General features: G+C 36.8%; 1 protein-coding gene across 3 annotated transcripts; it reads left to right on the top strand.

Annotated features, from left to right (window-relative positions):
- Positions 1-768: 768 nt before the first annotated feature.
- On the top strand, positions 769-13784 carry CA1 (carbonic anhydrase 1). Of its 3 annotated transcripts, none has more exons than XM_047842443.1 (8): positions 769-866; positions 2595-2673; positions 3175-3372; positions 4770-4888; positions 7605-7700; positions 10291-10353; positions 11694-11849; positions 13444-13784. In XM_047842443.1, exons 2-8 carry the CDS (start codon positions 2637-2639, stop codon positions 13558-13560), a joined length of 786 nt encoding a protein of 261 aa, XP_047698399.1. In that variant the 5' UTR covers positions 769-866; positions 2595-2636; the 3' UTR covers positions 13561-13784. The 3 variants fall into 3 exon arrangements, with proteins under 3 accessions (XP_047698399.1, XP_047698400.1, XP_047698398.1); XM_047842444.1 differs by having other exon boundaries at positions 772-866; positions 2614-2673; XM_047842442.1 differs by lacking the exon at positions 769-866 and having other exon boundaries at positions 2569-2673.
- The last annotated feature ends 916 nt before the right edge of the window (positions 13785-14700 follow it).

The raw sequence follows: 14700 nt of genomic DNA, 5'->3' as shown, positions 1-14700 counted from the left end.
TTTGTGAGTTTGAGCCCCATGGTGGGCTGACAGCTCAGAGCCTGGAGCCTGCTTTGGATTCTGTGTCTCCCTTGCTCTCTGCCCCTCCCCCGCTCTCACTCTGTCTCTCTGTCTCTGTCTCAAAAATAAATAAACATTTAAAAAATTTTTTTTCCATCAGCCTCGTTGCTCCTGATTCATTTTCAAGTACATTTAGACTTATTTGGAATATTTTATCAGGAAAAATAGTCCTCTTCAATATTTGATGGCCTTAGGAAATAAAGTGTTAGTTTAGAAGAGCAGAGCTGTGTAGATTGAGCTCCTGGGTATGTAAAAGCAGTCCAAAGATCACAGCCCTGGAACAGGAAAAGGGGTGGCGGTGGGGAGGCTATAGGTGAAAGTGAAGTGTGCAAAATGAGACATCTTGGACTGAGTAGAGATATTAAGCTGAAAGAGGCAAAGTTTGTAAGCAGAAAAAAGAGAATAAAAGTAAATAGGTGGGGTGTTGGGACTCAAACCATAGGTACTCATTAAATTTTACATCCTTTCTCTATATAGTTTTCTGCTTGTGGGAGTATACAAACACACCCAGGTATGTAATGGAATAAAAGGTCATAATAGTTAGAGCTTGAAGTAATTGTGTGCCAAAAACTTTAAATGAATTACCATCCCATATTGAATGTTAAAATACTCATGTGATGAATCATCACATAACCATATAATGAAAAGAGGTCGTCTTCTTCAAATATGTTTTTCAAATATGTTAATTAAAATAGTTCTGTGTTTACTTATTTTTAGCAAATATTGGGAAGCAAGTACAAGGCAAAGAGTACCTTCTATCACTGCATGAACTTCTGGCCAACCTGAGACACTAAGTCTGGAATGAAGTAAGTGCAACAATCAAGTCTGACTATTGGTCATCTTGAGCCAGACCAGAACAGATCAACTAATCCAATCCTCCAGAAAACAGAATAAAGTGGAAGTCTGTGGGCATTTATTGACAACGGAAGGTTAAGAAGGAGTCTAAGCTGTGGAGTTAGATCTAGATTTAAACTCTAGACTTACAGGATGTAAGTAGCCACTTAAAAGCTTCTGTAACCATAGGAGGTATCTTCACCTCTGTGAAGCCTTCGTCTTATGCAGAATACAGGTTTTAATGCCTAATTTGGTTGCTGTGAGGTTTAAATGAATTAACGCACATAAGGTTTCCAACACAGCAGTTGAGACATACTGGGCCCTCAATAAATGGTACCTTTAAAAAAATGTTCCCTTTACATAATAGTTCCTTCTGCCCACCAGAACATAGAATGGGAGCTTGGACCTCTCCCTACTCTGTTCATGAGCCATAGTCCCCACTGTATCTGAGGCAGTTGGCCATTATTAGTCAAAAAGGGACAAACAATATGTCTCTCTAGTCAAACTAGCTAAGAATTGTGCCTGACCCTCCTCTCCCTTCAAGGAACCCAGGTACCTCAGACAATTCGAAAGTGTGAAAGGAGATAATAACTACCATGACATGAAAAAGCATTACTGTGAAAGCTCATTTTTCTGGTTGTATTTCCTTTGAGTGTGTTCAGAGCCTTGGTTACATGGACCCAGCCAGAGTCTGATACCTCCTAATTGGTTTTCTTTGCCTGCTTGAAAGCTTCCATATATCTTCTGGTCACTCAACAGGTGGCAATTCTTATCTTGGTTCAGGCTTAAATTGGGTGTAAGAGAACTGTAGATGTAAGAGGAGAATTAAGGGATCACCCACCTCATAGGTCGCATAGGTTTCACATAGGGTATAGTGAAAAAAGCAACTGGACTTGTGGCTGAAGCCTGGCTTCTTGACTTCTTGCTAGTTTTGGTGAAGTCTCAATATCTCTCAGCTACAAAATGATAACTCTTACTCAGTAGGATTTTTGTGCATATGGTAGTGGTGAAATTGCTTTATAAATTGTATAGAAGCATATAAAAGAATAGTTTCTATTCCAGTAGAACTGAATTTGATGTGTAAAATAAATACGAGCTGGATGGAATTTCAATATCAATAAAATTATCTCCACTTATGAATTACAATATTGCTTTAAAACAAAGGACTTTTTTCTAATCCTGTGTGTCTGTGAAATGTATTTCATAGACAGCATATATTATAAATGATCAGTAATTTTGTTATCTGATTTTAAATTAACATCATGATACTAGTTGCAACCATCCTATAAACATGTGAATTATTCTCCTTACCATTTGTAGTATTACTTAAGTATCCAGCAAGGGTATAATTGGAAATATCAAGTGCACAAATCCATTTTTAATTTAGGAAACCCAGCAACTCATATATGAAAGTATTTAGCTGTATCTCTACTAACATGAGAGAAATGGGGCTGGTTTTATAAAACCTATGACTTAGATATTTTGCTCTTACAATATAATAAAACAATTGAAACTGATCTGACCTTTGTGGGCTTTTTTTATAATATCTTTTTTTATTTTTATTTTTTACTTATCTATATTTCCTGATAGGCAGAAATGATGACATAGTGGCCTATTAAGGGCAGAGAAGTTTCTATAAAAACCCACACGAGGTGGTTTCCATTGTTTCCTGCATGCTTACTTGCAGTCAGTTATTCCAGGAATTACCTTTGTTTGCAGAAAAGAAAACCAAGTAGAAGATCATGGCGAGTTCTGACTGGGGATATGATGACCACAATGGTAAGAGTTCTTCTGTTCATTTAAAACAAAATACTAGCTCATTGCCTTTTCCAGTAAAAGAGATATTGTGCATTTTTTTAAAAAGTAAATAAATATAAATATAAATAAAATAGCTGTACAGTCCTAGGTTAACAGTTTGAATTGCCTGACTTGAATAATTATAATAACTTTGTATGTACCCTTAACAGTTGTCCTTTGGGACATGGTTGTCTACAAAATGTGTTCTCTGTCTCTTCCTCTTTCTCAATCTCTCTCTCTCTCATCTGTATTTTAGAAATCTAGTGCTAATTGTAAAATATTTATTGTGGTGTTGACAAATACACTATTTCATAGGATAGTATAGAAAAGGAGCATTCTTAAATGTTGAATTTTCATTAAGTTAGACATAATATCATTTAAGATACCAGAATTAATCCTAGTCTAATAAGCAGAGAACTAGTTATCCTCCTAAAACTTGGAATCAGACATGTGATGATTGTATGCATGTGTTTACCTTGCTAGGTCCTGAACAATGGGGCAAGCTGTACCCCATTGCAAACGGAAATAACCAATCTCCCATTGACATTAAAACCAGTGAAACCAAACGTGACACCTCTCTTAAACCTATCAGTGTCTCCTACAATCCAGCCACAGCCAAAGAAATTATCAACGTGGGACATTCTTTCCACGTAAGCTTTGAGGACAATGATAACCGATCAGGTGAGCCAAAAGATCCTTCTGGTTATGTTTTCTTTAACTCTTCTGGGACAAATTAAACAATAGGACTTTAAGAAACACAAACACCATCCTCGGCCTTTTGTGCATGTGTGTAGTACACATAACTTGGCTGCGATCTGGTGAAGCATCTTGGACTTCTGGAAAACTCCCAAGTGGTAAAGGTGAATGTTGGAACCCCCAGCTCTGTCTTCTTTCAGCCCTTCTCTTCCATGACACCAGCCCATCTCTTCTGGTCTCTAGAATCTTTGCACTCACTTCACACTCTAAATAAACAGTATTTTTTCCCAAGAAGGTTTAATGAACCATCATAATGAATATAGAATATAGAACATGAAACTGAAAAGGCAAATATTCTCTAATTGGAATGAGGACGGAGGAGCACAGTAGGAAAGAGAAACGGAGTGAAGAATGTATTTATTTTTTACCGCCAGAAAAATAGCTCTGTTGTTGTGAAGTTCTCGGGTACCAGTAAGAATGTAAGTCTTACATAAATCTTGCAAGATTTATTCAGTGTTTAAATGCACTTGTCTATCTCCCCCCCCCCCCCACCCCGCCCTCCACTGCTATACTGTAGTCACTGAATTATCTTCATACCCCAGAATCTGGCACATTTCCTGCTACATGGTAAGATTCTCATAAATGTTTCTTGAATAACTATCGAATGGCAATTTCCTAAGACAACTCTACTGACAAAAAGCCAGACTTGTTTTAGCACTTTCCTGCAAGGTTCTGACCCTAAATTTTAAGCACCTTGGGGCTATGTCCATTGTTATATTATATGAGATCTGGTGTTATGTGTGTTTAATTAGTCATATGATTGTGTAGACTCTCTAAAAACGACATAGTCATTCAATGTTAAAATTTTTAAAGTGACCTCACTGACCCCCTAGCACTTTCTTTCGATCCCTGGACAGGCATTCTCAAACAAAGCTGTCAAGATACACTGTTGTGTTTTGACTAGTAAAAAGTATGTGATGAGTAATTTGTTACTCAAAATAAATTACTAAAGATCTTAATGCATACTTCCTATATAGTCTTTGTTGAAAGAATGAATGAATAAACTTGCAAATTAAAGCAGATTCGAGGAAATCCTTACAATTCACCCACCTTCCAATATACTTTCTTGGCAGCAGAAAAAGGTAAAATTACAGCTCATGGGCTGAGAATTGTATATAACTCAATGCAATGGTCAGGGATGCACCACACATATGAATGCCATCATCGTGGATGTGGGAAAAAAATCCAACAAGAAAAAGCCTTTGGCACCAGCGTTTGTTTTTAGTTCTACTCAATCCATTTTCGTGTTGGATTATATTAAATGCAAAGATAAGCAGGAGCTTATGATCATAAAACTAATAGTAGTTCCCTTTTTCTTCTAGTGCTGAGAGGTGGTCCTCTTTCTGAAAGCTATAGGCTCAGTCAGTTCCATTTTCACTGGGGCCGCACAAATGACTATGGTTCTGAACACACAGTGGATGGAGTCAAATATTCTGGAGAGGTAATGTAACTTAGTAACTGAGACATAATTACACTGAGAATTACTCTCAGAAGCAGCTGCTTTACATATAGGACACCATTATAATAGCTCCAAAGGAATGAGCATTCTGGTCTCTATAGGAGAACTCCCAAGCCCCTTTAAAATCAAACAGGCACATACTGAGTTTGGCAATAGAAGGAAATTTTGCATGTGAAAAAGGTAGCTGAACTTGGAGTTGAGCTCCTGAGCCCAAGAAGCATCTTTCTCTTCAGAATGCCTTAAAAACTGTTACCTTGACAACAGCATCAAGAGGAGACACTGCTCTCCTTTAAAGCTCTGACTCTAAGCTGACCACACCATTTGCTTCTAATTCAAATGTTCAAGTTTGGACACACCAGTGGCATAGGTGTAGCCAGGCTGGAACACTTCAATAAGACTCTACTAAGAGTGCAAGTTTAACCATAGGAATGTATACAAAGAATAACATACACCTAAGTGAGGGCCTGAGGGCTCCTGCTGTAGGCCACCACCCTCCACCCTCTTGACTTGCCCTCACACAGAAGTCTGTGATCCATTTCAAGACTCTTCGTCTGTATATACATAGAAAAATCAAGAATATTTGCATCAAACTGTCAACAGAGCATCTGGGAGATTGAAAAAGAAGAACTTCTGTTCTTTATATGTATTAATATAATACAAAATATTATTTATATATATATATATATATATATATATATATATATATATACTCCCATATATACAGGTTGACTTTTTATTTTACTTTTACAAAATGAATTTGTAATACAAATAGTTTTGCAATTTTTTCTACTTACCAATTTATCATAATCATTTTTTTTCCAAGTCAGTAGAGTTAATTCTACCTCATTCTTTTAATGTTTGTATAGTATTTCATTGTATAAATATATCAGAATTTATGTAACTGCCTCCCCCTCCCCCTGCCCCGATGGACAATTGCAATGCCGTTTGCGTTTTGTTCCATTGGTTTTTGACTTTTACCAAAATACGCTGCAACAAATACATATACCTTATACCCCAGTGAAAACACATCAGTAGGGCAGATTTTTTTTTATAGGAGGGATTACTAGGTTACAGGGTATGTGCTCTTATTATTTTGATAGAAGTTTTGGGAATTATATACACATATAACTGGCTTTACATTACATTGTAAAGCTTGGCTAATAACTTTTAATACTACAGAAACCTATTAAATGTTTCTTCCCATTTCTCCCTCAAAAAAAAGTAGACTAAAATTAAATGGACTCGGAGCCTAAATTAATAGTATCTTTTTAGATGGGTATCTGGCTGTATCTAAGAAATCGAAATCAGTGATTCTCTCATCTAATTTAAGAAAAATAAAAATAATCCAGGCTAGAGATGAGAGGCACTTAGCCACAAAATTCCACATGTGATTGAGGAAAGGAGGGAGGGAGGGAGGGAGAGCAGGAGTTGGAGGGGAGAGAGGAGGAGGGGAGAGAGGAGGAGGGGAGAGAGAAGCAAGAACCAGAGAGCAAGAGAAAGAGACAGAAATTAAATAGGTGGTATGGAGAGAACTAGTTAATTGAAAGTGATGATTGACCAGATGATCACTTTATGTTAGGAGGTCATAAAAGAATTCTTTCAGTAGTGGCATTTGTGTTCAGCCCTAATTCAAGACAAAAGGCTGCCATTGACAGATTATGGGGAAGGACATTCCAGACAAAATCAGCAGCTAATGCAAAGCTGTGAACCAAGTGAAGAGGTATTATCTATGAGATGTGCTTGCTGAAAGAGGGCTATTGATGGGGGCGGGGAGCAAGAAATTAATGATAAATGTGGTACTTTTTGATTGAGCAATTCGGTAGATGATGGTACCTTTTCCAAAGCTGGGAAAATGAAACAGTGTTGGCAAGGAAAAAATCAAGAGTTATACTCTGGCCATGTTAAGTTTGAGATATTATTAGACATCAATGTGGAAATATCAAGAAGATATCAAGGTGACATACATACATATTGGATATTCAGATCTAGAGTTCCACAGAGAGGTTAGGCTAGAGATAATGATATGAGAGGAGCCTACATATGCTCAAGAGAATGTGTTCTTGGCCAAGACTCCTAGATTGTCCAGGAACCCCTACCCATAAAATTACTAAAAAGTATCTCACATGACAGAAATTATTTCAACTGTGTTTAAAACTAGTCAGTTCAAATTCCTGATCTTTTTATACCAAAGCAATTTTTTAAAATAAATAATATTGGGGGCGCCTGGGTGGCGCAGTCGGTTAAGCCTCCGACTTCAGCCAGGTCACGATCTCGCAGTCTGCGAGTTCGAGCCCCGCGTCGGGCTCTGGGCTGATGGCTCAGAGCCTGGAGCTTGTTTCCGATTCTGTGTCTCCCTCTCTCTCTGCCCCTCCCCCGTTCATGCTCTGTCTCTCTCTGTCCCAAAAATAAATAAATGTTGAAAAAAAATTAAAAAAAAATAAAATAAATAATATTGAATAATTATAATACTAGGGGAAAAGAAATTTTACTATTTCCCTGGAAATTGCAAATTGCACACTCTATTCAATGTACATAACCCTTCTTAAGAGTGAGAATATAGCCCTTTTATCCACTGGATAAAGGTTCACATAAATGTTATTTAAGCCAACAGTACATCTTCATATATTAACAAGTTAATTTATAACTTTTTGTCTTCACAGAAGTATAAATAACTAATTGACCACATTATCATTTTTAGCTTCACATAGTTCACTGGAATTCTGCAAAATACTCCAGCTTTGCTGAAGCTGCCTCACAGGCTGATGGTTTGGCAATTATTGGTGTTTTGATGAAGGTGAGTTAGAGCTCGGTTAACACAATTTCTTACATCAAAAAAGTATAAAATAAGGCAAAAGGATATCTGAGTCTTTCTTTTTAAAATTTTCCATTCTACTAATGGCTACAGGTGAGCAAACAGTTCTCAAATACTTTGTTGCTTTGTTTTCTCTTGTTTTTTTTCCCTTTTTTGAGAGAATTAAGTTTCAGGTAGGGCTAACATGGGAAGATATTGGAGGAGGGTGGAATTTCTATTTTCCAGCTTTTCTAAACTTCTTTTCCTCTAAACTTCTACTTCATAGGTTCAGGAATTTATCAATTTAATGTATCATCAGAAAAAAAAATACTAAGAGGATTATTGTCCCATAAAGAAAGTTCAGTTAATATTTAAAATGTCAGATGTTGGGACACCTGGGTGGCTCAGTTAAGCATCTGACTATTGATTTCAGCTCAGGTCATGATCTCAGAGTTTGTGAGATCAGCACCCCCCCCCCCCCCGCCACTGCCCCCATTGGGCTCTGCTCTAACATCACAGAGCCTGCTTGGGATTCTCTCTCCCCCCTGCCCCTCCTCCACTTGCTCACTCTCTCTCAAAATAAATAAAGTTAATAAAATAAAATAAAATAAAATAAAATAAAATAAAATAAAATGGCATATGTTGCTGAAACCCTCTATAGGAGAGTCCCTGAAAAGTCCTATAGGGAAGTTATTATTAAATTGGATATACTAGGATCTTTTGGGTTCTGCTCACCAAATTCCAATGTGACAGGTTCCCCCCACACCTCTAACAAGCAATTCTTGGGCACCAGCAGGGTGTCCAGGAATTCAATTCTAACACTATCTACCCAGAGATAGCATCAGGTTCCACAGGTTAAGGGTTCAGACTTGCAAGATTACAAGTCCCCCTGCCCCACTTCAAATGTCAGTCCTCAAGTCCAGATGGTTGTTACCTGTGCTTCTGACTGACTGGTTATAAATCAGAGATTCCCATGACCTCTTCCTTGGGTTCAAAGAGGCTTGCTTAATTTGCTAGCATAGCTCACAGAACTCAGAGCAATATTTTACTTAGTAGATTACTGGTTAATTATACAAGGGTATAACCCAGGACTAGCCAGATAGAAAAGATGCATAGGGCTAGGTATGGGGAAAGGCAAAGACCTTCCGTGCACTGCCCAGGCACACTGATTTACCTGTATCTCCTTTAATTCACCAATCTGGAAACTCTCTGAACCCAGTCCTTTTTGGTTTTTATAAGAGCTTCATTATTTAGGCACAATTGATTAAATCATTGGCCATTGCCAATTGATTCAAGCTCTAGCCCTGTCCCCTCTCCTGTCCCTAGAGGTCTGAGGGTAGAATTGAAAGGTCCAACCCTCTAATCCCCTGTTTGTTTCTCCTGGCAACCAGCCCTCACCTTCAGATTCAGTCTAGAAGTCCCCTAATTAACATAACAAAAGACACCTTTATCACTGTCATCACTTAGCAAATTCCAAGGATTTTAGGAGCTCTGTGTCTTAAACATATGTCTTATTATAAACATCACAGGTAGCTAACTTTTGGGATTATAGCAATTCTCGTTAACCTTTCTTGAGCACTTACAACATGCCACGCATTGTACTCATTATAACTAATAAAACAAGCCAAAAGTAAGAGGTTGTGTTTTGTATCACAGTTTTGCTAAATTCCTGGATTTTGTCTTGTATATCCCTGAACATCTTGTCCATATTAAATTAAAACCAAGGTTTTGTTTTCCACTTCATCTGTGGTGTGAAAAAATGACATACACAGAGCCATTTACAATGGAGATATAGTGGCCATTTCAGAGCTGCCTTGCACATCCTGCTTTCTGAACCTTAGAACTGGGCCAAACCACCAATATTCCAAGAAATCAACAAGAACAAGAATATCCTATTTGAGAGAACTAACAAAAGTGAACTTTTACGTAGTGACCACTTCACCTGACAAATCTGTAATGTACAAATCTCACCCTGCTTGTCAGCACCAATGAACTCTTCTCAAAAACTACTTACATGGGGGCGCCTGGGTGGCTCAGTTGGTTAAGCGTCTGACTCTTGGTTTTGGCTCAGGTCATGATCTCAAAGTTTGTGAGTTTGAACCCTCAGCTGGGCTCTGTGCTGACAGCATGGACTCTCTCTCTGCCCCTTCCTCTCTCTCTCTCTCTCTCTCTCTCTCTCTCAAAATAAAAAAAATTAAAAAATGTAAAGAAACAAAAAAACAAAAAACAAACAAACTACTGACATGATCATCCTTCTCTTCCATAAATGAGTCTATGTCCTGTAATTAGAACGCTATTTGGGTTTCTACCTCAATCTGTGTGCCCTGAATTGTAATTCTTTGATCTCAGGTAAACACTTTACCTCTTGAGCTGGTTTCTTGTTTTTAGGTTGATGGTGGTTACACATTATGAACAACTTACAGAGCACAAGGGCCCGCAAGGACATACAACCAACAAAATTCCCTCTCCTAAAGCAGAGAGAAAATATCTTACCTTTCTTCAGTTACAGTTTCCAATTGAAAAAAAAAAAATAGCCAAACATAGGTTCACTTAATAATACTTTCTAACACACATTTTTTTTTAAAATCTCCAGGTTGATAAGGCCAACCCACGACTGCAGAAAGTACTTGATGCCCTAAACGCAGTTAAAACCAAGGTAAATAGACTAAACACATTAGTTTAAATCAGAGAACAAGAGGGGGTCCCTGGATGCCTCAGTCAGTTAAGCGACTGACTCTTCATTTCAGCTCAGGTTATGATCTCACAATTCCTGGGGGATCAAGCCCCGCATTGGGCTCCATGCTGAGAGCGCAGAGCCTCCGTGGGATTCTCTCTCTGCTCTTCCCCTGCTTAAGCACACCTGCGCATGTACACACTTTCTCTTTCTCTTTCTCTCTCCCTCAAAAAAAAAAAAAAAAAAAACTTTAAAAGATAAATAAATAAATGAAAACATTTAAATCTGAGAACAAGAATCCACAGAACTACTGAAATCATTTACATATTCGAAGTGGGGAATAAGAAGCCTAAAGCAAAAGTTACCACTCTGAAAATCAAGGTACTACTTGGATATTGCTTGCTTCTGAGGTCTCTGACTCAGGTATTTGTTTTGTTTTTTTTCTTTTTTCACAATTATTATCTATTTCAGCAGGATGAAGCCTATAGAAGAAGAAGTTTCATAGCCATTCAAATTTTCTTTAAAAACTATATCCAACTAAAATGTGATTTTTTTTTCCCATTTCATGAAGAAAAATGTCTCTATTTCTTTAGCAGTACAAAAATGCAGGAGTTAGGGGTATTTTTTTGAGATACCATTAACAAGCCATTAATAAACAACCAAAACAGAAATAGGAATAAATAGAATAAGGCTAAAACATAACTAGTTTGCACATCAATAAATAGTTTTGTCACTGGAACAGTTTCTGGCATCATTCCTAAAGAAGCAGTAAATGTTTGGGGCACCTGGGTGGCTCAGTCAGTTAAGCATCTGACCTTGGCTCAGGTCATGATCTCACAGTTTGTGGGTTCGAGCCCCATGTCAGGCTCTGTGCTGACAGCTCAGAGCCTAGACCCTGCTTCTGGCCCCTCCCCAACCCCTGCTCACACTCTGTCTCCCTCTCTCTCTCTACCTCTCTCTCAAAAATAAATAAACAAAATAAATTTTTTTAAAGAAACAATAAATGTTTTATTCTGGAAGTGAAAGATCTTCTAGAGAATATAGATTATTTTAAAACTTCTTAACATTTGTTTATGTTCAGCCAAATGAGGAAAGAAGATTGCTTGGCCAAAATGCCAGTGTAGCAATTTTTCAGTCTTCTATTACTTTTATTGTTTATATCTACAAACACACCAGTGTATACTATATAGTAGGAAAATTAAATTTTCAGCTAAAATATCAAGACAATATATATACCAGAATTATATAACATAGATACCATATATGTATATGCTGTAAGTATTTTAAATCATGGTATAATGATACATTTCTTTTCCTTCCAGGGCAAACGAGCCCCATTCACAAATTTTGACCCCTCTACTCTCCTTCCTTCATCCCTGGATTACTGGACCTACTTTGGCTCTCTGACTCATCCTCCTCTTCATGAGAGTGTAATCTGGATCATCTGTAAGGAGAGCATTGGTATCAGCCCAGAACAGGTAGAGTATAAAAGGTGAAAGAGTGGGACTTAGGAGTGCAAAGCAGGAATATCACTTCAATTCATAGTAAGGTGGACATTATGATTTCAAATAGATTTTTGAGGAGTTTGTTTTCCACTCCCAGTGAAAAAGATTCATTTCTGACTTAGATCTATTGAATAATTAAACAGAAATGTGTGTTATAATACTGTTTTCTACTTTATACAGAAAAAAAATATGAGATTCTGAACTCCTACTATCTTTTTGACCTTATTAAAAAAAAAAATCCAACCTTGACAAGTGTCTTCCTAAGAGTTTGAGAAACAAAGAAAAGATTGTCACTGGAAATTCTACCAAGACTTTGAGGAAGTATGGCTCACAATAGACATAACTTCAGAGTTGACAAAGGTTTTTTGTTCTTTTTTGAAGGTTTTAATTATTAACTATCCAAAAAAATATCTCTTTAATTATTGTTTATAATTATGATAATAATAACTACCACTGATTGAGCAAGTACTTTCATTAGGTGCCTTATACATGTTTTGTCAGCCAATTCTCAGAACAAACCTATAGGACAGCCAAGTATGTAGCCTACTGATAACATATGCTACATGCCAAGCAACATTCTAAGAACTTTATGTGTATTAACCCATTTAATCTTCACAAAAACCCATTGTAAATAGCTGATAGTGTTCAATATTTTTCCTATCAGCTATTTAAGGGGCCTGCTCCATACCACATTATCTGTATAAAGTTTTGCCTCTTATTAAATCTGGAGCGATAAAATGGTGAGGACACACCAATTTCTTTTTCAGTTGCAATCATTATTTCCTTTTTTGCAATTTTCTTTTAATTGTGAAGTCAGTGACTTTTTTTTCATGCCTCAATAGTTTTATAGGCCAGTTGATGTTTTTGTGGAACTCTTAAAAGTCTGTCTACATTAAATGACAGGGTTTTTTGTGGGGTTTTTTGTTGTTGTTGTTGTTGTTGTTGTTGTTTGTTTTGTTTTTGTAAGGTGATGTTTTAAGAAAAAGGTAAGAATATATTTTGGGGTGGGAAAGTGATTATTCTGAGAACTCATAAGTTATCACACATTGTGCCTTAACAAAGAAGCCTTCATCCATAGCTGAAGTCACTTACTCTAAATAGGCTAGATTTTTAGCAGAATCGGACACACAAGCTGAAAACAAACTGATGGCTGTCAGAGGGGAAAGGGTGGGAGATGGGCATAACAGGTGAAGGGGAGGGGAAGGTACAGATTTGGAGTGAATAAGTCACAGGGGTAAAAGGCACAGCACAGTGAATATAGTCAATGTGATTGTAATTTTACTATACAGAAACTGAGGCCAAAAGCAGAAAGTCACTGACCCAATTAGCCCAGTTGACACTCTGAGAAAGTTGGCATTCTAATCCAGTCAATCCTTGATCATTTAAACCAAATACCTAGTTCAAAGAAATGTGAAGGAATTTTGCCTTCCACCCTTCCAATTGGTGAAGTCATTGCAATCAATAACTTAGTTTTTTATATATCAGTGCATTGATTATACTGGAAATAAAGTGCTTTGTGTAACTTTAATAGCCTTTGATTCCTTAAATATTTTATTCTTCCTCCCAGCTGGCACAGTTCCGAAGTCTTCTATCAAATGTTGAAGGTGACAAAGCTGTCCCCATTCAGCACAACAACCGACCACCTCAGCCTCTGAAGGGCAGAATAGTGAAAGCTTCATTCTGACGGGAACAGGAAGGAACTTATCTTCCTTCCAGAAACACTGCCCTGCTTCTGACACAAACCAGTAAAACAAATTTTGAAGAAATAAAATTATTTCAATACTAGCAAGACAGCATAGCTGCAAATTTAATCTGTAGAACTGAAAAGTTTTAATTTTTGTTCTTAATGCTTAACTCAAATAATCATCTATAAGCTTGTTAAACTTGTGTGTAAATTCAAGTTTATTTTGTGGAATTATTTATAATTACAATTAAGGTATATTGGATAATTTCTTAGTGACTTGTATCTCTTTCCATTTTATTCAGTTTAGTGGAACCAATAAAGTAATTTTATCCTTTTCTTATCTGTTATGTGCTCTGTTTTTTTAATATTAATTTTCTACCCCATTTATATCCAAAAATCTTAAGTGCCTTATTTGCAATATTATTTTACTTCAAATGTAATAACCTAAGAGCAGCTTGAGATGAAATATTGAGAAATGTATTTTCTTACTCTTAAAGGCAAATATATAGCTAAGATGACAACTGTACTTAATATCGTTATACCAGCCCAACATTTGTGTTCTCTGTGATTAAAATGGTGTCTTTTATACAGGAAGATGTTGCTTCTGGATATTGCTTCCACTTTTGCTCCTCCCATTAGTAAAGCCAGTGGTTTCTCCCCTTCCCCCCATTATTATAACTGATTAGCTTGAATAGAGAATCTATAATTCAAAATTTGAAGAAAATTCACCAGTGAATGGTTTATAAAAATGATGGAGTCATTTGGACCTAAAATCATATAAAAACATCACATAATTTTTAAGTCAGATATGTCCCTAAACTAAAGCCAGTTCTTTCTGAAGCCATGTCTACATCCAGAATTCAAATCTTGTGTCTAGTGTATAGTCTTGTAATTGACTTTCGTTTCCTTCTCTGTGATTTAATACAAGGAACTGTATTAGATACCAAAGCCCATACCCATTCCAATGTCCTAGAGCTGTCTAATGTTACAGAATCAGTAAAAACTTCTAAATAAATATAAACATAGTTTAAAAAGACAGATCAAGCAGATTCTTCATTGCTCTGAGAGAGTCTTTGTGTAAAGATTGTGTTTACTTTGTACCTAAAAACCGCACTAAGAGACTTCTTTTGAAATTTTTGA

This window comes from Prionailurus viverrinus, chromosome F2 (assembly GCF_022837055.1).
Source record: "Prionailurus viverrinus isolate Anna chromosome F2, UM_Priviv_1.0, whole genome shotgun sequence".
NCBI lineage: Eukaryota > Metazoa > Chordata > Mammalia > Carnivora > Felidae > Prionailurus > Prionailurus viverrinus.
This window is presented reverse-complemented; position numbering and strand designations above follow the sequence as displayed.

Excerpts from the sequence above, each read along its gene's own strand:
- CA1 (XM_047842443.1), top strand. The coding sequence starts at position 2,637 with ATGGCGAGTTCTGACTGGGGATATGATGACCACAATG. Across the intron at positions 4,889-7,604 it reads GAGTCAAATATTCTGGAGAG|CTTCACATAGTTCACTGGAA; the intron begins GTAATGTAACTT and ends TATCATTTTTAG. Across the intron at positions 10,354-11,693 it reads TAAACGCAGTTAAAACCAAG|GGCAAACGAGCCCCATTCAC; the intron begins GTAAATAGACTA and ends TTTTCCTTCCAG.